Source organism: Camelina sativa, chromosome 14 (assembly GCF_030686135.1).
Source record: "Camelina sativa cultivar CO46 ecotype springtype chromosome 14, ASM3068613v1".
NCBI classification, from domain to species: domain Eukaryota; kingdom Viridiplantae; phylum Streptophyta; class Magnoliopsida; order Brassicales; family Brassicaceae; genus Camelina; species Camelina sativa.
Window position 1 is genome coordinate 27,207,591 of NC_141893.1, and position 27,284 is coordinate 27,234,874.

The 27,284-nt window shown below is 36.0% G+C and overlaps 4 protein-coding genes, 1 long non-coding RNA gene and 1 pseudogene across 22 annotated transcripts; 4 read left to right on the top strand and 2 right to left on the bottom strand.

The window, feature by feature from the left end:
- The first annotated feature begins 4,124 nt into the window (after window positions 1–4,124).
- LOC104743929 (uncharacterized) lies at window positions 4,125–8,535 on the top strand. Its single transcript, XM_087486237.1, has 6 exons — window positions 4,125–4,236; window positions 4,434–4,492; window positions 4,616–4,730; window positions 4,929–5,014; window positions 5,161–5,898; window positions 6,070–8,535. The coding sequence occupies exons 1-6, from the start codon at window positions 4,125–4,127 to the stop codon at window positions 8,533–8,535; spliced, it is 3,576 nt and encodes a 1,191-aa protein (XP_087342363.1).
- A 475-nt stretch (window positions 8,536–9,010) lies between these two features.
- LOC104742294 (uncharacterized) lies at window positions 9,011–9,484 on the top strand. The gene is made up of 3 exons (XR_760499.3): window positions 9,011–9,071; window positions 9,137–9,176; window positions 9,244–9,484. It is a non-coding gene; the product is annotated as an uncharacterized LOC104742294 (long non-coding RNA).
- Window positions 9,485–17,588: 8,104 nt separating this feature from the next.
- Window positions 17,589–19,585, top strand: LOC104742296 (F-box/LRR-repeat protein At1g48400-like). Of its 4 annotated transcripts, XM_087483012.1 has the most exons (4): window positions 17,589–17,624; window positions 18,738–18,820; window positions 18,918–19,058; window positions 19,154–19,585. In XM_087483012.1, the coding sequence occupies exons 3-4, from the start codon at window positions 18,942–18,944 to the stop codon at window positions 19,484–19,486; spliced, it is 450 nt and encodes a 149-aa protein (XP_087339138.1). In that variant the 5' UTR covers window positions 17,589–17,624; window positions 18,738–18,820; window positions 18,918–18,941; the 3' UTR covers window positions 19,487–19,585. The 4 variants fall into 4 exon arrangements, 3 of the variants coding, with proteins under 3 accessions (XP_087339138.1, XP_019090915.1, XP_019090916.1); XM_019235370.2 differs by having other exon boundaries at window positions 17,589–18,820; XR_015579242.1 differs by lacking the exon at window positions 17,589–17,624 and having other exon boundaries at window positions 17,702–18,820; window positions 18,935–19,058.
- A 367-nt stretch (window positions 19,586–19,952) lies between these two features.
- On the top strand, window positions 19,953–21,782 carry LOC104742297 (F-box/LRR-repeat protein At1g48400-like). Of its 11 annotated transcripts, XM_087485794.1 has the most exons (5): window positions 19,953–20,842; window positions 20,874–20,974; window positions 21,068–21,208; window positions 21,307–21,399; window positions 21,463–21,648. In XM_087485794.1, exons 1-5 carry the CDS (start codon window positions 19,984–19,986, stop codon window positions 21,646–21,648), a joined length of 1,380 nt encoding a protein of 459 aa, XP_087341920.1. In that variant the 5' UTR covers window positions 19,953–19,983. The 11 variants fall into 11 exon arrangements, with proteins under 11 accessions (XP_087341920.1, XP_087341910.1, XP_087341911.1 ...); XM_087485784.1 differs by having other exon boundaries at window positions 19,953–20,852; window positions 20,887–20,974; window positions 21,307–21,782; XM_087485785.1 differs by having other exon boundaries at window positions 19,953–20,839; window positions 21,307–21,782.
- Window positions 21,783–21,927: 145 nt separating this feature from the next.
- Window positions 21,928–24,143, bottom strand: LOC104742301 (uncharacterized; annotated as a pseudogene). Its single transcript, XR_015580813.1, has 6 exons — window positions 23,585–24,143; window positions 23,239–23,401; window positions 22,836–22,952; window positions 22,685–22,731; window positions 22,548–22,584; window positions 21,928–22,291 (listed from the first exon to the last, which is right to left on the bottom strand). The product of XR_015580813.1 is annotated as an uncharacterized LOC104742301 (transcript).
- LOC147928691 (uncharacterized) lies at window positions 23,584–27,282 on the bottom strand. Of its 4 annotated transcripts, XR_015579206.1 has the most exons (7): window positions 27,011–27,221; window positions 26,478–26,659; window positions 26,293–26,385; window positions 25,865–26,055; window positions 25,649–25,754; window positions 23,895–24,314; window positions 23,584–23,811 (listed from the first exon to the last, which is right to left on the bottom strand). XR_015579206.1 is itself a non-coding variant. In XM_087482978.1 (6 exons), the coding sequence occupies exons 2-5, from the start codon at window positions 26,614–26,616 to the stop codon at window positions 25,686–25,688; spliced, it is 492 nt and encodes a 163-aa protein (XP_087339104.1). In that variant the 5' UTR covers window positions 26,617–26,659; window positions 27,011–27,221; the 3' UTR covers window positions 23,584–24,314; window positions 25,649–25,685. The 4 variants fall into 4 exon arrangements, 3 of the variants coding, with proteins under 3 accessions (XP_087339104.1, XP_087339105.1, XP_087339103.1); XM_087482978.1 differs by having other exon boundaries at window positions 23,584–24,314; XM_087482979.1 differs by lacking the exon at window positions 23,584–23,811 and having other exon boundaries at window positions 23,895–24,309.
- Between the last annotated feature and the right edge of the window lie 2 nt (window positions 27,283–27,284).

The following is a 27,284-nucleotide window of genomic DNA, read 5'->3' on the forward strand; positions in this document are numbered from 1 at the left end:
TCCCTGTAGTTAATAATTCTCCACTGCGTCTTCAAACTGTATAGTACGTTTTACTAATTTTGTTCTCCATATATTAGTACGATAAATCTATGATATAAAATCGGTTTGATTTTTTTTTTTTTTTTTGACAAGAATTTCTTATAGTAAAAAACTAGTAAAACGCATACAACCAATTCCAGGTTCACTTTGTGCTCAAAGTTCAACCCTGTTTTGTTTGTTTAACATTTAGCTAGGATCCATCCTTTGTGAAACCCTCTATCATTCTTTCCTTGAGTAACCTTTTTTACTTTGTACGTATAATCTTATCGGTCGTTTAGGTTGTATCTATCATTTTTCTATTGACTCGTTTTGGGTTTAAATGAAATGTGAAACGAGTAAACTCAACAAACTCAATAACTTGGCGTACTTACTATCTAACGCTTTGTTTACATGAACAAGTGTTTTCACCGATTGTCCATTTTTCAATATTTGTTTATTCGTACAATACTGGTTACAATATACTACACATTTTGACTACATGATTAGTTGGAGAAATACTTTTGCAAAGCCGATCGATCTGTGCACGGCTTGACAAGATTCTTCTTATATATTCATGATATATTGGTGACACAATCATATTCATGTTGACATACTTGCACATTTTCCACATCAAAGCGGGAAAAAGACAGGTAAAGAATGATCATTGGATGTTGTTTCACTTTCTTTGATGTAAGTCTGGGTAGAGTCAGCAGATGAGCTCGCAAGAACGCACTTCTGTTGTCGTTGCCCGCATCAACACGTACAACTCTCAGAGCCTAGGCACCCTTAATTATGTCATCTTTTTTTTAGAGATCCTCCACACATAACACATAGCTCATACCCACTTCCCTAGGTCCACTTTTCGACCTAGGCTCTGATACCAATTAAATTCAGGTTTTACTGTGGGCTTCCAACTCAAAACCCAAATTTAATTGGTATCAGAGCCTAGGTCGACAAGTGGACCTAGGGGAGTGGGTGTGGGCTCTGTGTTCTGTGTGGAGGATCTCTCAAAAAAAGATGACATAATTAAGGGTGCCTCAAGAATACTTCAGGAATAAAGGGGTACAGGAGCCTTGGTACATGGGTTTCGCTGAAAGGGAGACTAAAGTATTGTGGTACATAGTTTGAGGGGAGGTTTGTTGGAATACAAACAATGTCCCACATCTGAAGATTAGAAAATAAGTTTCTAATATATAAGTCAAGACCAACTCCAATTAGTATGAGGCCTTTTGGGAAGGAGCCCAATAAGAAATCCGTGCGGGCTTTGCCACTTGGGCCCAAAGCGGATAATATCATACTAATAGGGGAGTTGGCTTGGGCTTGAAAAGATGTGAAGGATTTAAGTAATATATAAAGGGTTAGAGCTTCTCCACTAATTGTCAATTGGTTTTTAGTTGGAAGCCCATAACAAACCCTAATCTAATATGGTATCAGAGCAGGTTTATCTTGGGCCACCCCGTGGATGTTGTTCCCACATATGCCCACGCTTCATATGGTCATACCTGAGCGTGAGGGGGGGGGTGTTAGTGTAAAATATCCCACATCGGAAATATGTGAAGGATTTAAGTAATATATAAAGGGTTAGAACTTCTCCACTAATTGCCAATTGATTTTGAGTTGAAAGCCCACACTAAAATCCAAATTTAATAATATCCCTCTGCTTCTTAGAGATTCAAGCGCATTCATCTCCACATATATTTGTTACTCTATGCACTGTGCAACTAGAGACCAATTTGACATGTATAAAATTAACGGGCAACATTAACGAGAAAAATAATCTCAATAAGGAAATTGATCATACCTTGATGACTAAAAACAGTCTGTAAATTTGGACAACTCTTGATCAAAAATGGCATTACTTGCCAATCTTTTTCCTTGTGTTACTCTCATGTCAACAGATAAATTAAAGAGGTTGTTGAACATCAGCATGGATTTACAGCAGAAATGGAATGCCTTGATACTACACAACAACAACAAAAAACATGTATAAAAAGTCATAGACCTTGCAACCAAACAATAGAAGGAGAGGAGACGAGAAAGATAGAAAAGCTTCTTGCTTTGCATGATGATGGAATTTGATCCCTAAGATTTCGATAGACATAACACAAAAACTACAATATACATAGAAACTAGAAACAAACTACATTTTACATAGAAACTAGAAACAACAACAAACTCGGACATGAACATTCTCATACATATAATTTTTTTATGAAGAGGATAACATTTCAATCAAACACATATAAACCTTATATGATAAAATCAAACCAACATTCTCACAACGGCTCGTCACATTAGAGATGTTTTGCATTGATTTGGTTAATCTAGTCAACGGAGATTTCCCTTGAAACTCTTCTTCACAAACAGAAGCTGGCGTCGATCCGAATTTAGATGGCTTCGGGAACATCAGCATTTAAGATACGTTTTGTATCTTCGACTACATTATTGGTCCAAAGCCCGTTCTGATCTCTTTTTTCTAGACCGTTTAAGGTCTTTGTCGCCAGCCCCTACAAAATTATATATTTATAATATAACCCCACAAGTTTATATTTCTACAGAAATTACCTCACATTTTTATTTGTAAAATCCCGTCCACCCAGTGCCGCTACCTACTTCTACTAAGGCTGTGCTTAATTAATAGTAGCAAGACAAGAGACTTGACTCTTCCCTTATCAATTCAGATAATTTTGGAAAAAAAAAGCTACATAATTGGTGGTATAGAAACGAAGCTTATACACAATCCTGAAATTGAAAACAATATTACTACGACATGAAAACACAAACCTAAGAAAAATAAGACAAAATAACACCTTAGGTTAATTTGTGTTCTAAACAAAAATAACCAAATATTTCCTATTTCTCAAAAACAACCTTTTGTGTTACTTATAGACAAAAATGTTTTTTTGATAATTATTTTCTGGTAGAATAATAAAGCTTATGAGAATTTTTTTTTTTTAACACTAACAAATGATAAAAAAATTTAGAGACATGAGTTATAAAATTGAATAAAATTAAATATTACATCTAATAATGTAGGGAAAAAAATCATAATTCATAAGAAACTGTGAATTCAAGATTTTATCAATATTTCAAATAATCATCCTAAAAACTGTGTATTGAATTTTTGTCAAAAACTAATATGTTAACTAACCTACAAATTAAAATTTTGGTATGAGTGCACATTAAAAACTATCAATCAATATTACAATTGTTTTACTAATCATGAAATGTATCAAGTTAGGTCACAAATTCATATATCAGTTCTAAAGGATGAAAAACAACAAAAATTCATATCTATTTGTATATGAGTTTGTGACCTAACTTCTTACATTTGATGAATTAATAGTACATAGTGTTCACATATGCCGAATTTTTAAGTTGTAGGTAAGTTTACATATTAGTTTCTAAAAATCCAATTATTTCTTGTTCTTTTTACTTTTAATGATTATTTGAAATATTGATCAAAGCTTGATTGGTACAATATGACAAACATGTAACTTCTTAACATATTCCATCAGAATTCCAAACTCCTAAAGGTGGTGTATAGATCACATGGTATCTTCCAACGTCAATGTGCACTGTTAGGGTGTAGTTTGTCTAGGGAGAATGGAATGGCCTACTGTTGTGCATGGCATCAAGATCTGGCTTCGAAATTGTCTCAGGAGGAACTCTCTCTCCACTGCTTCGATGGTTTCACCAATCCATCCGCAAGAACTATCATATGTTCATCCGTTGTACGTTTGAAAAAGCAGAACATTGAGGTTGGCATACCTGAGTTTGATAACAAACACATCTTCACGCCTTATCCTTGGGATCAGCCCGGCCTCTTCACCATACTGCATCCTTGACCAAACCATTACCGTTGCGACTAGCTATTTTTACATAAACGACCTTCAATCTACCGACAGATAAACAAGGCTTTGGGCATATTTTGGAAGGGAAACGGAAACCTTTCGCAATGGGTGATGGAGAAAGGATAGTCACACAAACACTCACCTTATGCTTCGAGAACGACGGCTCTCAAGATGTTAAATACGCACAGCAAGGAATGTGGACTTTCCATCACTATGAGTATGAAGGTGTCTATATATTGCCTTACGTATATAATGAGCGACAACATCTCGGAGAATAAAGAAGACAAAGACGACAGTGACAGGGAGGAGGACGAAACTCACAAGGAAGATCCCAAGGAAGATAAGCATGGAAAGCTAAAACAGGGCAAGGGAAATAAGAGAAACCAGGGCCAGGAAAAAAAAAAAAAAAACCACCAATAAATCTTCTCCAACACTTCTGCATGACCGTATGATCATTCCTGAGATGGAAACGTATACTGTGATACTTAAGCTGCGCAGAGAAAACCGTAGTAGCAAACGTGAATCTAGTTTAGTATAATAAAGGATCTCTTAAATCTGCAGGTTTTCATGTGGATGATCCAGAAAAAACATTCAATGTTTGTTTGAGTAAACAACTTGAGGTAATAATAACAAATGAAAATCATCAAACCCATTTAAAATCCCCAAAAAGCCATCATCTTGCAACTTATTCTCTGTCGTGCTCTTACCTCTTTGTCTCGTTTTTGTGCTTAAGTTTTTCCCAGATCATCATGATACCAAACAACACAATGACTAAATACGATCTTGTCCCTGACAACTTTGGCCTGGATTGTATGCTTAACAATCTCATGGAGGGTTTTGTCTCTACTGTATCCAAAGGTAAGACAGAATACTAGTGACTATATTTGGGCAACCTATCCGAGGACGATGACAACCCTGAACCGGACGAGGACCGTTTTCTAAAGGTTGTGTCTAAACGGATGCAGAGGCAAAAGCTGCGTAAGGCAAGGGCCGGAGGTCCCATAAACCTCTAACCCCCATATCCATTTATGGATATTTTTTGTTGGAATGTAAGAGGTCTTAATGACCATGTAAAGCGGAAAAGCATTCGGAAATGGCTGAAACTACACCAGCCGCTTTTTGGTGGGATTCTTGAAACCCATGTAAGTCCCCTGAACGCGCAAGCTATAGTAACTAGCGTACTTCCAGGCTGGTCCTTTGTAAATAACTATGAGTTCTCAGAACTTGGGAGGAGATGGATTGTCTGGCACCCTTCTGTCAAGTTACTGTAATCCGCAAATCTATGCAGATGATCACTTGTCAGATTAAGCTGCCTTTTGTCTCTCACAACATTCTTGTCTCTATAGTCTATGCCTCATCTACTTGTGCCTCTGCCAGGAAGGATCTATGGGAGGAGATCGTTGACACTGCAACTGCTAACCCTGCTATTCCCTGGACTGCTCTAGGGGATTTCAATCAAACGCTGTTTCGACATGAGCACTCCTCGCAAGATGCAAACCTCACTACTCCGGGTATGCGTGCCCTCGAACAATGTCTAAGTATCTCCTCATTAGCGGATCTCCCCTACTGTGGTAACACTTACACGTGGACAAACAAACATACCGTTGGGCTGATCGCCAAAAAGCTGGATAGGATTCTTGTCAATGATGAATGGATCACTGCATTTCCCTCCTCTTTAGCCGTATTTGGGGAACCTGCATTCTTAGATCACAGCCCCTGCTGCTTATTCCTCGACAGTCATGCACCAAAGCGGAAAAAGCCATTCAAATTCCTGGTTATGTTGAATCAGCACCCTGATTTCGCCCCTCTCATCAAACTTTGGTGGGATGCATTAGCTTTCGATGGAACCAAAATGTTTGTTATTGCCAAAAAGCTGAAAGCTCTTAAATCTGTGATAAGGGAGTTTAGTAAGACCACCTACTCAGGGATAGAGAAAAGGACTCAAGAGGCGTACCTTCAACTTCTTCACTGCCAAAATGAACTCCTGCGACTACCTTCCACTGAATCGATCATCCAGGAGAAAGAGGCTCATAAAACCTGGTCCCTCCTTGCAAAAGCTGAGGAATCCTACCTGAGACAGAAATCACGCATCTGTTGGTTGGAGGATGGGGATACAAACTCAAGATTCTTCCATCGCTCCATTATTACTAGATAGGGCTTCAATGAAATTATCCTCCTCCTTGATAATAATGATCAGGTAGTAGACTCAAAGCAAGGTATCCAATCTCTAGTGGTGGATTTCTACGAGAACCTTCTAGGCAACCAGACACAACTCACTACTGCCTCTGTCTCAGAAATTGCTGATTTGCTTCCTCAAAGATGCTCTCCAGCCGCTATACAAACTCTCTCGACCCATGTCACACCTGAGGAAATCCGTAGTGTTGTCTTCTCGTTGTCGAAGAACAAAGCTCCGGGCCCGGATGGCTTTTGTGTCGAATTCCTCACGTCACAATGGGACACGGTAGGGAACTCAGTGGTTGAGGCTGTTCTTGAATTCTTCAACACGGGGAAGATGCTTAAACAATGGAATGCAACAATTTTGACTCTTGTCCCTAAGATCCCGAACGCACAAAGGATTACTCAGTTCCGACCTATTGCTTGCTGTAACACCCTCTACAAAATTGCCTCTAAGATACTGGCCAATCGCTTGAAGAAGGTTCTACCTGATCTCATCTCAAACTCCCAATCAGCTTTCATTCAGGGTAGACTGCTGGTTGAAAATGTTCTGCTTGCAACTGAGCTGGTCCAGGGGTTCAACCAAAAGAACATATCTCCAAGAGGCATGCTAAAAATAGACCTTATGAAGGCCTTTGATTCAGTCCATTGGGGTTTCCTAATCAACACTCTTACAGCAATGGGGTTCCCCGCAAGATTCATCTCCCTAATCGATCAATGTATATCTACAACAAGTTTTTCAGCCTGCATAAATGGTGAATTATGCGGATACTTTCGAGGAGCAAGAGGACTGTGCCAAGGTGATCCTCTCTCGCCTTACCTATTCGTTCTGGCGATGGAGGTGTTCTCTCAGCTACTAACGCAACACTTCAGCGAAAACAAGATTGGTCCTCATCCTTCTGCTTTGTGTCCCCTTGTATCTCATTTGGCATTCGCAGACGACATCATGGTGTTCTTTGATGGCAAGACAAATTCACTATCCCATATAGTGGCAGTCCTTCAAGAGTTCTCACGCATCTCGGGCCTCACTATGAATTTGTCCAAAACTGAACTGTTCTTAGGAGGAGTGACCCAAATTGAAGCCACACAAATGGCTTCTCTTGGCTTCAATATCGGTTCACTGCCAATAAGATATCTTGGCCTCCCTCTCATGCATCGGAAGCTAAGATTAGCAGAGTACAGACCCCTCCTTCAGAGCTTAACCAACCGGTTCTCCTCTTGGTCGTCGCGTGCTTTATCCTATGCAGGTAGACAACAACTCATATCATCTGTGATATATGGCACAATAAATTTCTGGATGTCAGCTTTTATTCTGCCAAAGGGCTGCATCAAGAAAATTGAAACTCTCTGCGCCAATTTCCTCTGGAGTGGTGATGTAACCAAGAAAGGCATAGCAAAAATGGCATGGCGAGATCTTTGTCTCCCCAAATCTGAAGGTGGTCTAGGTTTCAGATGCCTTTCCCACTGGAACAAAACATTGATACTCAAGCTTACATGGCGGTTGTTGGCTGCTAGGGACTCCCTATGGGCTCTCTGGCTGAAAAACAACAAAATAAAAGATGGATGTTTTTGGAAGCTTGACATCAAAAAGCAGAGTTCCGGGACCCTGAAATCTATGCTTAAGCTTCGACATATCACTTCTCAATTTATGAAAGCACATTTGGGGAATGGCTGTCACCTAAACTTTTGGTACGATCATTGGACTCCTTTTGGTCCTTTAATTGATTTCATGGGAGGCTCTGGACCAGCCCAAACTGGTATTTCTTTACACGGATCAGTCGCTTCTGCAACCAATGAAACAGGGTGGAACCTCAGACCAGCCAGATCACCGCAAGCAGAATCCCTCCATATCTACCTCACATCGATTACCACCCCTCTCCCTGCGGCGATCTCAGACTCATACTCTTGGCGGATTGGGACAGAGGAATTGGTGAACTTCTCCACCTCCAAGACCTGGGAGGTTTTGAGGCCACGTGCAAACGCACCTATTTGGACTGCTCAGGTTTGGTTCAAGGGAGCAATCCCTCGTCATGCTTTCCTGTTTTGGCTGATGCATCAAGACAGACTCCCCATAAGGACGCGCCTGATTCGCTGGGGACTACAAGTTGATCCCAGTTGTTGCATATGTGGGCTTCTCCCTGAGACCCGAGAACACTTGTTCCTGCGATGTAAGCTCAGTGAGGATCTGTGGTCTGCAGTCACCCGTCGCCTAGGATACAGGCCATTCTCCTTCCACACATGGGATGCCTTCTCAGCATGGTTGGATCTGAAAGACAACACTGCACCAAGGAGTCTGCGCCGATTAGCTGCCCAAGCAACTCTTTATGCTATCTGGTCAGAGCGCAACAACCGCTATCACAATAACATATCCATGGAAGGCCCTCTTCTGCTCAAACGACTTGACCGGCAAATCCGTGACGCCATCTTGGCAAAGCAAAAAAGGCGAAACTTCAAAGACCTTCTCCTTATTTGGCTACAATATGACTAGGCTCCTACTCAAATTATGACTTTGTCTGCTCCTTCCTTGTTTTTATTTTTTTGAGCAAGGGACGATGCTTGTATCCCGCTTTTGTAACTTCAGCAAACATTATGTTTAATGAAATTCAAATATTTTCAAAAAAAAAACAAAAAACAAAAAAAAAAAAAATTGGGCAATGGATGCTTCTTTTTGTTATTCTGTGTTTCAACTGATCAGTAACTAGTGTACTGATTTTCATTTATAAAATATGCTTAGTTGCTTACATATGGATGATGTAAAATATTCTTCGGAGGCACACGATGCAAAAAACATATGACGACAAAGTTTAAGGCAGAGGTATGTGTCCTTTTGAAAAGCTTTTTTGTTGTTGTCCTACTACATTCCAGTATTTCGTAAATGGCAAAATGTTTTAAGTAATAAAGGAAACAACTATTTCTCACTGAAGCAGGAAATGTTTCGTTACTTCACCGTGGCCGCCACCGCCATAGTGCTAAAGCCACAACAGCACCTCGTTATCGGGACAATAGGATTCTTTACTGCAGAAGGTAAGCTTGCCTCAGGTTTTTCAGATCACAACTGAATCACAATTTCTTCTGCTTTTCTATTGCAGCTCTTTGATGGAAAGCCAGTTTCTTGCTGCCAGAAGAGAGGTTAAAACAAAAAGACGATTATTTTGAGCATGGTTATGAACTGAACCTAGGGGCGTTCTTATTGCAGGAGATGCTTAGAATAGAGATTGGAGCCAATACTCGCTGATACATAATACAGCTTACAGTTGGTCAAGCCCTGAAGTATATAGGCTTGGGTTATTACTCTAATACTTTGAGAAACTGAATATATGTAGAATCATTTGAGCTAAATTGTTCTGTGTATCTTGAATCTTCTCGACTCTCACATTACTTAGGCACATGTATTTTACCTGTACAATGAATAGAACCATTTAATATAGATCTGATTGGTTTTTTTCTTTTTCTTTGTGTTGTGCTGCTCTATGAAAGACATATTAGTTACTTGATTTAAGGCCTTTTTTTTATGTGGTCTCTGTTGCGATAATGTTAACATGTCAAAAGCTTTTAAACATGAACATGTTTTGCTAAAAAAAAAATCACCAAAAACTGGTCAAGCTTCAGTTAAATAAATTTAGATAAAATTGTAAACGTCATACACTTTATAGAAATCGTATTTTCAGAAAATGCCATGCCAGATTTCGTGAATAATGACATGTTTTCGCTTATAATAGAACATAAATTTTGCCTCAGACGCATAAACAGATTATGATAGCCTTTTCAAAATAAATGATGTTTTGTATTTCCAATATACAAATTATTATATAATTCATTTTCCTCGTTTAATATTATTTATAGTGTCAAAATGATTATGCGTACCGACAAAACAGTGTTTAAATATCTTAAATAGAGAGTATGATTATTCCGTTTTTTTTTTAAACTCTTATAACAACTAACATATTTTTATGCCAAAAAATAAATTAGTAATTAACATATTTCTTAATGTCCTTGTAAAATATATTAAGAAAATTGAGATAGTGATATACTAACACTTATAATTGTTATTGGAAGTGTTATTTTTTTCCCTAAATATCTAGTTTATTAAATGTATATTAGGAAATAGACTACATGTTTAGTGTTTAGATTATTTGCATGTTTTAATAAACTATATTAGAATATTTGCATGTTGTTTAGAATATTTGCACGTAGTCTTAGTCTCCACTTTCCAATCTGGACAAGTGAAACAAAAGAGTACATGCATGGGGAGAATTATTGTTTGGAAATAACATTAATACTTTCCGTATCTGCCAATCACACGGCATGCGGATTTCATGACTCTATACTTTGAGAAACTGAAAATATGTAGAATCATTTGAGGTAAATAGTTCCGTGTATCTGGAGGTAAATCATCAAAGGCCAAGAACAACACTATCCTAACAAGTAACAACCCTAGATCTATACAATGAATCAAAGACGGACAACAATAAAAATCTATTAAACGATGCTTTAGAACAGTAGGCGAAAGATTACATGATATACTATGACAAGTAGTTGAAGGCTTTAAGCGACAAAGATTTAGCTAATTTTGAGTTTTTTTTAAACGAGAACTACTTAGAAAAGATTAAAACAAAAGAATTTACACTGAAGATTAAAAACAAGATTGATCGAGACAAGAAAACACAAGATCGGAACAGAAACTCGAAGATCTCTTTCTCTATGGCTGCTAAGAGAGAGAGTTTAGATAGATTAGGTTAGATTAGGAATTAATGAAATAAATCGGTGTATTAGCTTATATATCTAGGATTAAATTTTAGGTTTTCGTCGGTTATGTCTCTACGAACCAAACCAATGACAAAACCAAAATTGTTTGAAAACCATTCCGATCAGAATTCGAAATCAAATATAACCGAACCGATTTGTCCGAATCTCGGTTCGGTTCGGTCCGGATTGCCAGACCTTTGGTCATCATGGAAAGTTTCCTATTTCGAGAAACGACAAAATTTATATATCCTATATTAGTTTTTTTTTTTGGTATTATAAAACGCACTGCCTTCCCAAATTCCTCCTCCCCTTCCATTGTAAGCTTTTAGATCTTCCTCATCTCTTCCTCTGCCATCGTAAGTTCCTAAAACTTTCTCTTCATGAAATATTCCTCTGCCTTCCGATTTGAAAGGATCCATCTTTGAAACTGGGTTTGTGTACTTTGTTTGTTTGATTGATTGCAAAACATTCAATTCAAATCGGTGGAGGAGCTTGTTGTTCCAATCCCAATCTCAATCGAGTTGTTTTAGTATATAGTAGTAGGAGTTATAATTAAAATCCCTAAGCTATGATGAGTTCTTCTTCTTCTAGAGGCTCGAGAAGCAATTTCCTAGATGAGATACAGTTTCTGGATAGCCAAAACGTACGTAGTTTTATTGTTATGTTTTCTCATACGGATTTGAATTAACATAATGCATGTTGAAAGTAATCTTATAGGTAAAGAATCTAAAGAAATTTTATTGTATTTGTCGTTAAGAGAATGAATTACGAAAGAATCTTCTTACCTGTAGCTATGAAAGGGTTTCGAGGATTTAATTTTGTTTATATATATAGAGCCGTTACGTATGAGTGGAACCTTTAATTTGTACTTTGTTAATATTCCTGTTAACCTTTAAGTCAACTTTTAAGTCAACCTTTTTTTTTAACACATCTCATTACCGGGTCAACCTGGTAAAAAAAACTAACGTAATGTATTGACAATATTAATCTATACTATACTATTAATTGGGGAGTACAAAAACAAAAAGAAAAAAAAAAATTACAAATATTTCATATATTGCCCCTACGATGAAAGAAGAGAAAAAAAAATCAAGAGCAAAAATGTAATCAAGTATATACAAAGGACGCGGATCTAAGTGTTTGGCCATTACTCTATTCGGATCCCATACATCTTTCAAGTGTATCCAAACAGCTTCCTCATCAACTTGTGAGTAAAAACACAACGAAGAATAAAGGATCCTATATTACAATATTAACTACCATATCAATATTGTTCGACATTTAAATCCCAAAATAATCAGAATATTCGAAAATACCATTTACAGGAACTAATCAATCTATCAATCATAAATAACCCGAAACTTGCTCCTTTCCAAAACTTACAAAATCGAATATCAATCATCTCCATAATTTTGGATTCATTTAAAACGTTTTAAAAGATTGCAATGATATCCCTAAACGAACTCTATAAGACCAAATCAAACCGTAATAATTTTCAAAGTAAACAAAATCTTACTGTTTTGGGAAAACATTAACTGAAAAGATTTTATAGATTATTCGAGGATGTTTATCTTACATCATGGCAACAAATCACCTCCACTACTACTATAAAAACCATCCAAGTCAGACACAACCAAACACATCAAACCTATAATAACAAGTCAAAAAGTAGATAATCACTTATAAACAATGCTTCGGTTTTAACAATTATATAGTATGCATACGTTTTCTTTCTATTTGTAAAAAGTCTATGCTTTGTGTTTGCCTGCATTTTAACATGGTTCAAAAATCCATGCTTGACTCAAGAAATACATGTGAGCCGTTCATGATCGTTTTTGAACTACTCTTTAAGTTTTTATTGTTTATCATTCTGATAGTTTTCTTCTATTATAAACAGATCCCACTTACAAGATCCTCCAATCATGGTAGCAATTCGCAAAGCATACCAGATATGAATCTGTAAGTCTCTACGAATTTATATATGACCTACTGATGTTTGTTTTTTCATATGTAGATTCGTTTTGAATATACCGGATCTTCCATGATCTCACCGGATCTTCCTACGAATTTGATTTAGCACTTCAAAACAACATGGAAGATCAGGGTCAGTAAGTTTTACTATCTTTCTTTATAATTAATTGAAATTTTCTTATTTAAACATCTACTAACAGTATACTATATTCATGTAAGGGCACTCTCATTCATGCAACTATCAAGAATCTGAATTGAACAAGTTTCAGATCAATCCTAGAAAACACGATGTTCTATTTAGATGTTAAATTATGTATTATTGTCTGAGATTTTTCAAAAACAGGTTGATAACAGATTTAAGAAGGAAAATCTGAAGAATAAGACAATATATGTTGAAAGTGTTCCAGAACCTCATTTTGTAGATTATTCTGTCTATGTTTTTAGATTATAGTGTTTCTGTGATTTTGAATATTTAGACACTGATATGTCAAATCTATACCGATTATAAGTTAAGAGTATTAATAATACTGACCTCTATTTGTATAAAATGGCATGAGCGTGCATATGCTTCTCTTTCTTTGCTTCATATTGTGATTTACACCAATACATATTGGTGCTGTTGACTTTATATGTAACATATTTTTTTCTTCTTATTTATCAAACGTAAAATAATAAAAAAAAAAAAAAAAAATAGAAGGCACCATCACACCAGAAATCGAGTCCGCTTTCTATCAACATAGGAATTTGTCAGTTGTGGCCCAATGGTTGACAAAAAAAAAAAAAAAAAAATAGTAAAAGATACTAAACAATATTTTGTAATAGTTAAAAAAATTAAAGAAATGTAATCCAATATTAATGAATCAGATATAAAGTAGTAAGAAGAAGGAAGTCACTAATTTTGTAATATTTTGATTATGACATATGGTAAATAAATATAATATATATATTATATTGTGTTTGTCCGAAACAGGACTTTAATAATTTTTGATTTTTTCCGTCCGATTTTTCCCATATTGGAAATATCTCATATTGAAAATGCATTTGAGAAAGCGTATAGTAAAAAATCGGAAATGAAGAAAGGAAACATGAATTATTTCCACCTTTAAAATATTCGTATATGTCTCTAACGGGGTTTAATCATTTTAACGGTTTTATATCTCATAACATGACGGGGTTTTTGGTCTTGAAATAAACATACCACCTTTCGCTTACTATATTTTAGTGTAGTTATCTTTACTGATAACAAAAACAAAGCTGATCATTCTTTCTGTCTAAACCGAATTAAAAAAAAATTGGTATAAATTTGGATTTGGAATGTTAATATCATTCCTAAAAATGAATGTTCACAAACATAATGCTACAAATATGTGATAAACCGATTACCAAACTTAGTTTTTGAAATTAACTCCATACGTGCGGGTCAATCTCTACTCTAAAATAAAACGAGATTAGACAAAAAATTAAAATCAAATCATTTATTTGTTTTTTAACAGTTCCATCTCTCTTCCTCTTCAATCTCTGTCTGACTTTGAGAATATAACGGCGAAGACAACAAAGACGAAACGACGGTTGAGTAACGAGCCGAAACCGATATCAACGCCTACGTAGTTCCGGCGCCAGAATGAGAGAGTCCGGAGAGAAGATCGACAAAATCGCTAATGATTACGTTGTGGCTCTTATTTCTGTTCATCCTCAAGTACCAAGCGAATATTTTATTTTACAAAAAATTATAAAATATAAAATTATTAAAAAAGGAAAAGAAAAAAATTAACTCCCACACGTACGTGCGGGTTAATCCCTAGTTCAATTTATTACCTTGATTTTTGGTTAACAACATAATTATGAATAGTTTATTTTAATTTTATTTATCTTCAAAAATAATAAAATCTATAAGTAATGACTTTCAAATCCATTACTAGTGTTTTTCAAATCCACTAACAATGACAACAAATCCACGTTAAATGCATTAGAAAACCATTAAATTTTAAAATCTACTAGTGATTAAAATTCATTAAAATCTTCATCCAATAACATCCCCTTAATTTAATTTTGTTTACATATCTTGAGGATCTTAGATCATTTTCCAACGCAGTGCTTAAGTGGGATTAACATATGTGACTTAACTACTTACTTACATTTCATTAAATAGTTATACAAATATAATATCCATTGATAGTACATAGCATGCACATATACAAAATTTGTCAATTGTAGATTAGTTTACATATTCCCTCTGTATCATAAAGGTTAATGTTTTAGGATTTTTTTCTTGTATCACAAAGGATAATTTCTTTAATGTATTTAATGTATTTTTATTCTTAAAATCAAATAACTAATTAATATTTTTACTTTTATAATAAATAATTAAATATAGACATGCATTTGAATGACAAGGAGACATGCATTTTAATACTTTTACATAATAAATGATTTTTGAGTACCCAAACCAACAAACACTTTGGCCCATAAGAGAAACAAAACATCTAGTTAAGACCCAAACGAAAATATAGATAAAAATGATTCTTCATAATCCTCATCAGATAAAAACTCAAGAAACTGTATTAAGCAAACCAATCCTAATTGTCTTTATTCTGTGTAACAATGATCAATCCTAATTGTCTTTATTTTGGGCAACAATGATTAGGGTCTTAACAAAATAATTAACGGATTGAACTAAGTCGCCTTGGTCCAGTGGTAAAGCGAGAAAAGTCCTGCCACCTAGGTTCAAATAGCATTGGCCACGGGGTTCGAAATTTAACATAGTTTTCCCCGGCTCCTGGAGACTAATCAAACCACAACTCTGGGTCTAAACCCTAAAAACCAACAAGATTTTGTAACACAAAACTATCCTAACATCAATAATATAATCCTATCCTAACTCTCCTAAACATCAATAATAATATTCATGTTTTGATAATTTGGTTCAGTGGTAAATTATTCAACTTTTATATAATATGTAATTCAATTTTTTTGTATTCTATATATATATCGTGATATTTTTGTTGAATACATTGTAATTATGCGGTGTTTGATCAACAATTTTACGTGAATTTGATTAGATATGAATGAGATTGTTTGAGTTTAGTAATTAGTGATTTACTAGAGACTCGAAGCTTAGGCTCGTGTTTAAACTTGGGTATGAATGGTAACCGCGGATATACTAGTACGGTACGTTTCAACTACGGTATGTGCGGGACAAATGTATTTGCGGGACAAGTGCGGTTATTCCAAATTAATCGGTACAAAATAATGTTTGATTGGTAAATAATAATTTGCGGTACAGATTTATATTATTTTATTAATAACTAGTATAATTATATATTTTTATTTTTATTAATAAATAAAGTTTTAATTTCTGAATTTTAAATACCAAAATTTATTGAAAATTAAAGTTTGATTGGTAAAAATAATATTGTGGTTCGCAATTAAGAGACTTTTATGATTTATTTGTGTGACAACCCATCCCGTGGACCCCACAAGCCCCCCCCCCCCCCCCGCTAGCTGCTCCAACGGACCGTCTGTTGACCCTGCTAGCCCCCCGCTAGCCGTCCCAACGGACCCCAAGCTGGCCCTGCAGGGCATCGATCATAACCCCTCACCGTGGATAGGAACTATTCATCCAAATCCACCAGTAGGGTATTGGTGCGGCAGGCGTTTCTCGAACCCTGGTCCTCACCCTTTAACAACCTTCCCACGGGACAAGTTGCCACCAATTGAGCCATCTAGCCACGGGACAAGTTGTCACAATTTGTATATGTGATTTTTTGAAAGATAAGTGTAAACTATATGACTATATCTAGCAAATATAAGTGACTTAAAAAAATAAAAATGAAAATTTTAATGTGACCTAAGTTTTTGCTTTTCTTTTAAATCTTTTTTTATCATAAAGCTAATTATTTTATAATTTATAAACGAATAATGAAGTAACTTTATCATTAAAAAGACACATTTAAAAAAAGTAAATTATCAATGAGAATTATTAACAACATCAAAAACTTTTTGTTGATTATAATTTTTTTATTAGTCATAAATTAAACAGAAAATAATAAATCAATATTTATCTTTATTGAGTGCCTATTTGCAAACAATCCGCTACATAATTGATAGTCACATATGTAGGAGCAGTCCATTTGTTAAATAACCCCCTTTGAAAAACGCAAACTGACTTTTTCACCTTTTAAAAAAAACGCAATGACAATTTTTTTTTTGTGAATGGTGTATAAAACTTTTTTTTAAAAGACACGCTTAGAAAACCGCAATTGTTAAGTCACTATTCAAGGCCTTAGTGTTCAATTGAGGATTCGTAGGATTTGTAAAATGTTGAAACGTGATTGATTTGATCGTTGCAGTGGTATACATGTTCAGGAACCTTCAAAACTTGATATGTTTTGTAGACGTAAATATGCTTCTTTTCTTGATGTAAGTCTGCTCTTTTTTCGGTTTTTAGGTTAGAGTTTAGCTAAACTGAATTTCCATGTTTAGACCCTTGTAGTTGACAAGAAGTGATGACATGCCTTTTAGATTCTTCGTGGAGTTACAATCTCTATTGAAAGTGATTTGTATCTTGTTGCTAATCTTTCTTTTTTGAATCTCTGATTTTGGTTTCTCATTGTGAAACTAGGCTGATACATTCAATAATTCTCATTACATCATATACTCAAGTCTCTACAACAAATCTCTATTGGTCATTTCATTTTGGCTCTCTTGGAAAGTTTCCTATTTCGAGAAACGACAAATTTATATATCCTATATTAGTTTTTTTTTTTTTTTTTTGGTATTATAAAACGCATTGCCTTCCCAAATCCCTCCTTCCCTTCCATTGTAAGCTTTACGATCTTCCTCATCTCCTCCTCTGCCGTCGTAAGTTCCTAAAACTTTCTCTTCATGATATATTCCTCTGCCTTCCGACTTGAAAGGATCCATCTTTGAAACTGGGTTTGTGTAGTTTGTTTGTTTGATTGATTGCAAAACATTCAATTCAAATCGGAGGAGGAGCTTGTTGTTCCGATCCCAATCCCAATCGAGTTGTTTTAGTATGTAGTAGTAGGAGTTATAATTAAAATCCCTAAGCTATGATGAGTTCTTCTTCTTCTAGAGACTCGATAAGCAATTTGCTAGATGAGATACTAGGCAAAATCTTGTCTTTGCTTCCGACAAAAGAGGCTGCTTCTACATCGGTTCTGTCCGAGAGGTGGAGGAATCTTCTGGGTCTTGTAGACAACCTTTGATTTGATGATTCGATGGTTGTGTATCCAAACGAAGAAGAAGCTTTAAGTGGTTCACATCGATTCCTCGAGTTCGTAGACAAGGCACTGGCTCTGTTAAGCAATTCTCCTCGCATGAAGAAGTTCTCTCTTTGTCTTAGATATGATGACTACGATCGTTGTGTGAACCGTTGGATCTTGACTGCAATGGAACTCGGTTTATTGGAAATACACTTGCACGCCACCCCATGGTCATATATTGAGATCGAAACTAAGTTGTTGACGAGTGACACACTCGTTGAGCTCACACTATCCGGTCATTGTTCCCTTGAAGCCGAGCGTGTGTGTTTCCCAGTGCTCAAGTCACTCTCTCTCTTATTAGCTTCAGGGATTAATCATCCCAACTATTGCCGGCTCATCGATGGCTGCCCTGTCCTGGAAGAACTCTTCATATCCCAAGATGGTCCTTCCGATTCACCATGTTGCGGTACGGGTGTGGATAGCGCATCCATCAAGCGACTTGTCGTTTCTGTCAATCTTCCGGGTTCTAAATATGATCACGAAGTAACTTATTTTGAAACACCGAGTCTAATGTACCTTGACTATTCTAGTTATGTCTGCGAATATTATCAGTTAACTGATTTGGGTTCGCTTGTCGAAGTCCGGCTGAGTCTCCGGTTATGGGAGTCAACTATCGATTATGATTACTCTGATGATGATGAAGAAGGTGTTAATGAATTTTATGGTTTCTATTATGGCTACGAATCAGATGAGGCTATATTTGGTGATGTGACAAACCTAGTTGCCGGTATAAGCTTTACGACCCTTCACTTGTCTCCCGATTCCCTTGAGGTCAGTTCTTCTCTTCTCTTTGCTATTTGATTCTGTTTTGGTTTGTGTAGGTAGGATCTGTCTACTGATGATGATCATATATATAAATTAAATTCAGGCGTTTCATTTCTGCAGTAAATCCATGCCTGTTTTCAACAAACTCCTTACTTTATCTATTGAGAGTAACAAGGATAAAGGTTGGCAAGTGATGCCACTTCTCCTCAAGAGTTGTCCGATTCTACACACATTAGTCTTCAAGGTTGGTATCGTTCCTTTCCTTATTAATATTCTTTTTTTGTTGTTAGTATACCATTATTGCCCATTAAACATTGTCAGATTCGTCTCTCGTTTCAGGGCCTTGTGCACAGAGTAACAAATAGATGCGGAGATGCATGCTCTTGCATCCCGAAGAAGCGTAAGAGGAAGAACAGCAAGAAGAGGAAGATTGTGGATAAGGAGGTTGAGAAATTGTCTTGTTTATGGACATGCCATGTGAAGGTACTAGAGGTTTCAGAGTATGGAGGTTCTTTTCAAGAGCTGAAACAGATGAGACATTTCTTGAGCAAGTTGGAATGTCTTGAAACTGTGAATGTTGGTGTTGGTATGGACAACATCGCTGAGTTCTTACGAGCTAATCTACTGAATCTCCCCAGACTGTCATCAGAGTGCAACATCCAATTCATTTGACCTTTCTTTCCTTATCTTTCTCAGTTTTGATATCAATGTGAAAGTAACATACATACGATTATAGCACACTATCATAATATCATGAAAGTTCGTTACAAATTGTTTCTGAAATGTACTGATGCTATCATCACATGAACGCTAAGTTACATATGCTATGTTCTGATGCTATCATCACATGAATGCTTTTCTCCCAACCCAGAGTTAAGTGAGAGGTCTAGTGACATACCTGTATTGTGGTTATGGCAATCATCAAAACTTGCATTCCAAATGGTCTTGGTGATATCATGATATCATGATCCCGCTGGAACAATTGATGCCATGAACATGGAAACTTTTCTTTTCTTTTTTTTGTCTTTTTTTGTTTGTTTCTCTTCCTGAATCAACCTCTCCTTCGATTTAAAGGATCTATCTTTGATATTCTAGGTTAAGATTCGAAGGCTTGTGATCCTAATCGAGCTGTCTTAGTGTGTATTAGGTATAAATTAAATCCATAATCTATGGCTATGAGTTCTTGTAGTGATCCAATCAGCAGTTTGCCTGATGAGATTCTTGGCAAAATCCTGTCTTTGCTTCCGACAAAATCTGCTGCTTCCACATCGATCCTATCCAAGAGGTGGAAGAATCTTTTGGGTCTTGTAGACAACCTTTGTTTTGATGAGTCGATGGTTGTTTACCCCAACGACGAAGAAGCAACAAGTGGTTCAGATCGCTTCTGTGATTTCGTAGACAAGACACTAGCTCTGTTAAGCAATTCTCACATCGAGAAATTATCTCTGTGTCATGTACCTAGACCTCGCCATAACTATGCATACCAACGTTGGTTTTGGACAGCAATTGAACGTGGTTTCTTGGAACTACACTTGCACGCCACCCACCGTTATTTTGGTTTTGATATAGAGACAAAGTTGTTAACGAGCAAGACACTTGTTAAGCTCACACTATCCCGTGAATGTTCTCTTGACGTTGAGCGTGTGTTTTTCCCTGCCCTCAAATCGCTTTCTCTCTTATCAGTGTTAGGGCTTGATTGTCCCAACTATTGTCGGCTCCTTGATGGCTGCCCTGTGCTGGAAGGTTTATTCATTACTGATGCTGATCACTGGTACCTGCCATGTTGCGGTGTGTTCGTGGAAAGTCCCACCATCAAGCGACTTGTGGTATTTGTCAATCTTCCCGATGCTAAGGAGTATCACAGAACTGTCTTTTTTAAAGCTTCACGTCTTGTCTACCTTGACTATTCTAGTTATGTCTCCAAACAGTATGAGTTTGTTGATTTCGATTTGCTTGTCGAAGCCAGGCTGAGTCTAAGGTTATGGGAGTCAACTGACAATCATGACGACGACGATGATGGTTTTTCTTTTTTATTGTGATGATGACGATGATCTCTCTGATGAATATGAACCGAAGGAACCCATATATGGTGATGTTACAAATCTGGTTGCGGGTATAAGCAACATTTCGACTCTTCACTTGTCTCCTGAATCCCTTGAGGTCAGTTTTTGCTACTTCCTTGGAATTGTTTTAATTTTCGCAGGCAGCAAGGTCTCTCACCTATATTTGTTTTTTTTTTTTGGTTGTGATCAGGTGTTTCATTTCTGCTGTAAATCCATGCCGGTCTTCAACAACCTCCTTAAGTTATCTATTGAGAGTAACAAGGAAAAAGGTTGGCAAGTAATGCCACTTTTGATCAAGAGTTGTCCAAATCTACAAACTTTAGTCATCAAGGTATTATCAATTTCCTTATTGAGATTCTTTTTCTTGTTAGTACTGTTGCCTGTCGTTAGTTTATACATGTCAAATTGGTCTCTCGTCTCTGGTTTCAGGGTCTTGTACATAGAGTAACGAACAAATGTGGAGATGCATGTGCTTGCATCCCTAAGAAGCACAATAGGAAGCTCAACAAGAAAAGGAAGATTGTGAAGGAGGAGGAGGAGGAGGAGTTATGTTGTTTATGGACATGTCAAGTGAAAGTGCTAGAGATTTCAGAGTATAAAGGTTCTTTTCAAGAGCTGAAACAGATGAGACATTTCTTGGGGAAGTTGAAATGTCTTGAAACTGTGAAAGTTGGTGTTTACGGGGACAAGTACAACAACAATGAGTTCTTGCGAGCTAATCTGCTGGCTCTCCCCAGAGTTTCATCAAAGTGCAACATCCAATTCATCTAATATTTTCTTCCGTTTTTCTTTTAAATTTAGATGGCAATGTGAATGTAACTTAATGGGAATATATGATTATAATAAGATTTTATTGAAAGGGTTGAGTGTAAAGGTCTTTCTTGTGTGTTAACTATGATTAACAAAACAGGTTTTTTTGGTTTAAAAACAAAGCATCACACGAAGGAAAAAAACTCTATAGCTCTGCAGAGGCTCTCACGCCTACTTAAAATACCGTGTCGTTTTATGTATAAATAAATCATTGGTGTAATTCTGTTGCGATAAGAACTGTAAAGAAAGATCAACTTAAGCAAACACCACTGGAAAATACAAGCCCTAACGATCCGTGATCTTGAAACTACTACACAGTTAAAGATCATTTGTTTGCGAATATTACAAATGGTCATTTTACCCAAAAGGTCATGTGTTTATGCAAGCAACAAAAACACTGCTGCGATCTTGCATGTTTTTACTTTCAGTGTCTGAGAACTTTGGGTCTGGGTTGATGTTCCTCGGTTTCGTCATCTAATCTTTTGCAGCGCTTCAAGAACGGCTCTAGAGTTTGCTGCTTTGTAGGGTTGTTTCTTGCTTTTGTTGGACTGTTCATCGTATGACTAGATGAAACCTCCAAAGCATTCTCTTCTCCATCAAGCATCTGTGTTATATAAATTGTTCAGACATTTACATCTCCAACAGAAATTAACACACGATCAAAATGTAACACAATTTATCGTGACAATCAAACATCTATTTTTCATTAATCACACTGAACACATTCCAGTAGTTGAGACTTAAATAGGATTCAGAGATTAATGGTCGAAGACATGCTGCAGATAATACTAACAACGGATTTGTACATGACACCAAGAGATTTTCCCTTAAAGGTGGCTTCACATAGAAAAAGAGAATACCTGTCCAAGATTATCCAGCTTGTTTTGGACAGTATCCCTATGCAAAGAATGGACCAATATTACGAAAATTCAGTGAGGAAGAACTGACTTTGGAGAATTCATTGAACTTTCAAAGGTAAATGTGAATGAGAAAGAACCGTCAACAGTATCATTTGCTAAGGTAGTATATGTTAACTGAAGAGACCTGTAGATATGAATCAAAAGCCACATAAAGGGTTTAAAAATGACACTGCAAATTAATTACTGATTGTGATTTGTGACTCCACTAAACTATCGTTTGTGACCCACCTGACCACACGATCTTCTGACTGAGTAAGGTCACCCGGAGTCCATGACAGCTCGGCAAAGATAACAGTTGCTTGCAGCTGTTAAAGTTATCCCAACACCAGCAGCTCGTATTGACAGCTGCAAATCCATGAACACACAAAAAAAATCAAGGACTAGTAATCATTTCTATAGATTGAAAGGACTAAAGATTTTAACATACAATGACAGTATAGATTCTTTTTTTTATAACTTCTCTTTGCGATTTACAAGTTTCACGGCACATAATTTTCAAAACAACTGTGCCTTGTATAGTGGCATATATTAAGAGAAGGGTAGGAAACTTTTGTCTCAAAGATTGGTGAAAATACTTACCACTGCTGCTTTGATCTCATCCTTATTCTGAAAGTCAGAAACCAAGGCTTACCTAGAGGCTGCTTTCCCTTACTTTGAAAATCGAGATCTTCACTGTCGTCTAAGTTATCTTCGTAAAAAATTGGCTCCAGAACAGAAACAGGACTAGGTTGATGAGCTTCTTCCGAGTTCGTCTGACATTCCGGAGATGCATTGGAGCAATCATCGTTTTTATCCTGCAGTTGAGTGTAAAAACAACATAAGCTTCAAATGTTTACACGAAAACAGGACTTTGACGACTTTGATACAAGGAGGATATCAAAGTTAAAGGAAACTCTATTAGAAATGGTTTGATTCCTTCATATAGTCAAAACCTTGGACGATTTGGCATAGTTATAATGAGAGATCAATAAAGTTACCTTGCTAATGAAACCTGAAGAAGATGAATCCCTGAGCTTCACATCTGCTGCAACTTTTTCCCTAGATGTACTAGCCATCAAAATGGATTTAAGTTCTCTCACAACTCTCTCCTTCTGACCAAATGAAGTAGTACCATCACAAAATTTATTATTCATTTCATTTCCTTGGAAGTCTTCTCAAGTAAAAAGTCTTTCCCTTCTTCCTATATCCCAAATGAGAAGAACCACTACTGAAACCAAGAGGAGTAAAATATCTCTGAGAATTCTCTTTCTTTTCCTCCATTTTGGGTTTCAGAGGATCAACACTTACACTTGTATGAATATGACGATGTCTCAGCTTCGTCGACTTCAAGTTTTGCTGATCATAACTCCTACCAAATCTCCTGTGAGGAGGCTTGGCTTGTGCATCAATTACACCTTTAGAAGCCAACAAATTAGGTTTCTGGGGATGAACTCGACAGAGTTCCTTCGTTGGAACCACTCTGAAACCAGAATCGGAGGTTTGGATAGAACTCTTAACAACACTCAGCTTTTCTTGACTTGACGCAGAGGTTGTTGAAATAGTTCATTATAACGCATAAATCTCTCAATCACGGATCTAATCTCCTGAACTCCATTTTCTCTTTTGAGACCCTCACCTCACACCACAACAACGAACCTTACGAAATTGCAATCTCTTCAGTGAATCATCAACATAAAACCCAAGAATAGAAAACGAAGTTCATCTGCACTGCACACAAAGATGAAACCTTTTCAAAGCTCTAATCGACAAATAACAGAATCCAGAACAACCCAGAATAAAGAAACCAATATAAAAAACAGAGTAAAAAATAAAAATCGAACCTTTTTGTCAGTAAAAGATGTTCTGGAAAAAAAGATTCTTTTAAAATCTGCCAAAAGAAGCTTTTAAAAGATGATTAGATTTTGACATACAACATGAAACTTTTTGTAGGTGAACAAGAAGAATTGAGGATTGAAGAGAGAAAACAAAAACCAACCTTGAAGGGTCACAATGACAATTCACTTGTTCATATATATATATATATATATATTTTTTTTGGTATCAACACTTGTTCATCATATTTGTTGAAAGATGAGAAACGAAATCGAAATCGAACGTCAAAAAAATATGTTCAGTTTGTTTCACACACGAAATATTTTGGGGAATTTAATAAGTTAAAGTTTTCTGTTTATTTAATTTGAAAGACTCCAATAATTTTGGCATGGGGCCGTTATCATAATACGATACACAAATTTACAAAAATACATGCAAAAGAAAATAAAACGACGTTCTCCGTTACTTTACTTTATTAAATTTCCCTCGTCAAACAAAACTTGAAAAGTTCAAAACATTAACAATCTTTCTCTGTCCAAAGTCAAAATGCCAAAAATAATACTCAAACATACACATTGAGTGTGTATTAAATATCTATCTAAATTTAATTAATATGTTTATATTACACAATGAATGACTTTCTAAAATCATTTATATATAGTTATAGACATACATAGTATAAAGGCAATGTTATACACTTGTATCTAGAGGTATTAGTTTTATATTTATATGGAAACTGAATAATAGAAACACAAAATATGCTACTAGACAAAACATAGAAAACCTACCAAAACAGCACACAAAAACACTAAAAACAAACAACTTCTAGTATATCATTTGATTACTTTTTAATTTAGGGAAGATCATTTGATTAAGATTACAATTACATCTTAGGTAAGTGTACTTTAAGCAAACTATCTATGATATATATTAGATCATATATTATTGTTGATTAGATGATTCATGAAGATTCAAATTGACTCTGTACTGACAACAATTGCAATAATAAAGTGGAATATTATTAAACCCCCAAGAAGGTTTTAAATTATAAGAAATTGCAAAAAAATTGTTTATGTAAACTGTAAACAGATGAGCAAATAAATTCATTTTTTAAAAACGAAATTCAAAATCATAGAATTTCAATATTATACAGAAAATAACACAATTCATCATCAAATGGACTAATCCAACAAGCCTTGAGAATTATATGTCAACAAACGTCTTCTTACTTGGTTTTATGTTTTGTTCAACGTTCTAATGCCACTTTCATAGTTGATCCTTTCCACCATGTGAGACTGCTGCAACCAAGTCTTCAACTTTCACTGGCTTGTGCAGCTGCAGAGTCTCAGCCATTGTTCACAATCAAGTTAGGAACAAATTAAAGACTGCAACACTATAAACCAGTCAACGAGAGAATAATGAATGAAACAGTAATATAAACTCACCGCTTCTGCAATGTTAAACCAATGAAAAGACCGCACAAAAGTATCGTCTTTTGAAGGGAGGTTATCGTGATTCCAGTATGTCAGGTTATCGAATTTGGCCTTAGCTTCCCAACACGGGTTCTCGTCCGTGATACTAGAAGCTTTTCTCTTTCCATTAGCATTCAGGTTACTCGCTTGTCCAAGCACAAAACCTGAAGGGGGATAACATATGAACAAGCAGCTAATGAGTAAGTGAGTAACCAAAAACATATAATATCTCAAACATCAGAGTAGCCATCAAAAAAAACATCTCAGATATTTCTTGTCAAAAGTCTCTAACTAAGATATCCATCATCAGGAATTGGTACATTAGTCACATCATTCTTAAGATATATCCATAAGTAATTCAAAAGTTTCCACCTTTTCATCAGTTAAGAAAAGAAGAGTACCAGAATAGCCACTAGGGAGTGAGATAGTTGCTCCCTGCAACTTCCTTCCTCTGAAATGAGCTTCTTCCGTTCTTACTCCATCAATTTCAACCTCTACGGTTAAAATAAAACTTCCCACAATCTCGCTATATATATCAAGAGAGTGAAAACAGAAACACATATACATAATACTATTGTCTTGTTACCACTGGAATTAGGCTTGAAATAGTGGGAAACTTCAGCAGGACCATCGAATCTAATGCAGCAAGGGAGCTGGTGAACTTGACTACTAAGATCCGCAATCAAGTTTCCATCTGCAGCAGCTCTAAGGTCTATGGTTCCCATTAATCCCCCCCCCCCCCCACTTTGGATCAATTCCTAAAGATTTCTGTAACACAATAATTCACCAAAGTAGTCAAGTAAGTGATGAAGACAAAGAATATGAACTTCAGCTTTTGTAAAGAGACTCTAATGCAGTATGTAGTGATTGGAAACAAAACCAGTTATATAAAAAAATAATAAACACTTGATAGTCAAATTTGATTAACCAACCAATGAGCAAAACAAATCTTCTAACAACTGTAATATCAGAAGGGAAAGAATCAATTCGCCAAGGAATAAGCTAACATTAAACCATAAAAGTATCAATTTTTATAACATGAAAGAAGAAAACCAAAAGAACCTTTCTAGTCTCAGCAAAATTCATCAGAAATATAACTTTCTAGTCTCAAGAGTTTACCTTTTTTTATCTTGTTTCGTCTCAAAGAGATCTATAAAAAAATTCTATACGATGAAGCCAATCGAGTCATTCAAAACAGTAGAGAAGTATAAATTTTGAAACAGTTAGTTATATAGTAGTACAGACGAAGTAACGGTGTCGGAGAAGAAGAGATGAAAAGAAGAAAGCGATTTGGGTTCCAGAAAAATCTGACTAAAAAAACCTCAGAATTGAAAATTAGGTTTAGTGGTTTGCCGGTTAACTTGTACCAAATATTTTTTCTATTTGGCTTTGG

Excerpts from the sequence above, each read along its gene's own strand:
- LOC104742296 (XM_019235370.2), top strand. The coding sequence starts at position 18,005 with ATGGTTGTGTATCCAAACGAAGAAGAAGCTTTAAGTGGTTCACATCGA. Across the intron at positions 18,821-18,917 it reads TGTCTCCCGATTCCCTTGAG|GCGTTTCATTTCTGCAGTAA; the intron begins GTCAGTTCTTCT and ends AATTAAATTCAG. Across the intron at positions 19,059-19,153 it reads TACACACATTAGTCTTCAAG|GGCCTTGTGCACAGAGTAAC; the intron begins GTTGGTATCGTT and ends CTCTCGTTTCAG.
- LOC104743929 (XM_087486237.1), top strand. The coding sequence starts at position 4,125 with ATGAGCGACAACATCTCGGAGAATAAAGAAGACAAAGACGACAGTGAC. Across the intron at positions 4,237-4,433 it reads GCATGGAAAGCTAAAACAGG|GTTTTCATGTGGATGATCCA; the intron begins GCAAGGGAAATA and ends TTAAATCTGCAG. Across the intron at positions 5,899-6,069 it reads CGATCATCCAGGAGAAAGAG|GTAGTAGACTCAAAGCAAGG; the intron begins GCTCATAAAACC and ends AATAATGATCAG.
- LOC147928691 (XM_087482978.1), bottom strand. The coding sequence starts at position 26,616 with ATGGGAACCATAGACCTTAGAGCTGCTGCAGATGGAAACTTGATTGCG. Across the intron at positions 26,386-26,477 it reads TTTCAAGCCTAATTCCAGTG|AGGTTGAAATTGATGGAGTA; the intron begins GTAACAAGACAA and ends TTTTAACCGTAG. Across the intron at positions 25,755-25,864 it reads GGTTTAACATTGCAGAAGCG|CTGCACAAGCCAGTGAAAGT; the intron begins GTGAGTTTATAT and ends GAGACTCTGCAG.
- LOC104742297 (XM_087485784.1), top strand. The coding sequence starts at position 19,984 with ATGGCTATGAGTTCTTGTAGTGATCCAATCAGCAGTTTGCCTGATGAG. Across the intron at positions 20,975-21,067 it reads TGTCTCCTGAATCCCTTGAG|GTGTTTCATTTCTGCTGTAA; the intron begins GTCAGTTTTTGC and ends GGTTGTGATCAG. Across the intron at positions 21,209-21,306 it reads TACAAACTTTAGTCATCAAG|GGTCTTGTACATAGAGTAAC; the intron begins GTATTATCAATT and ends CTCTGGTTTCAG.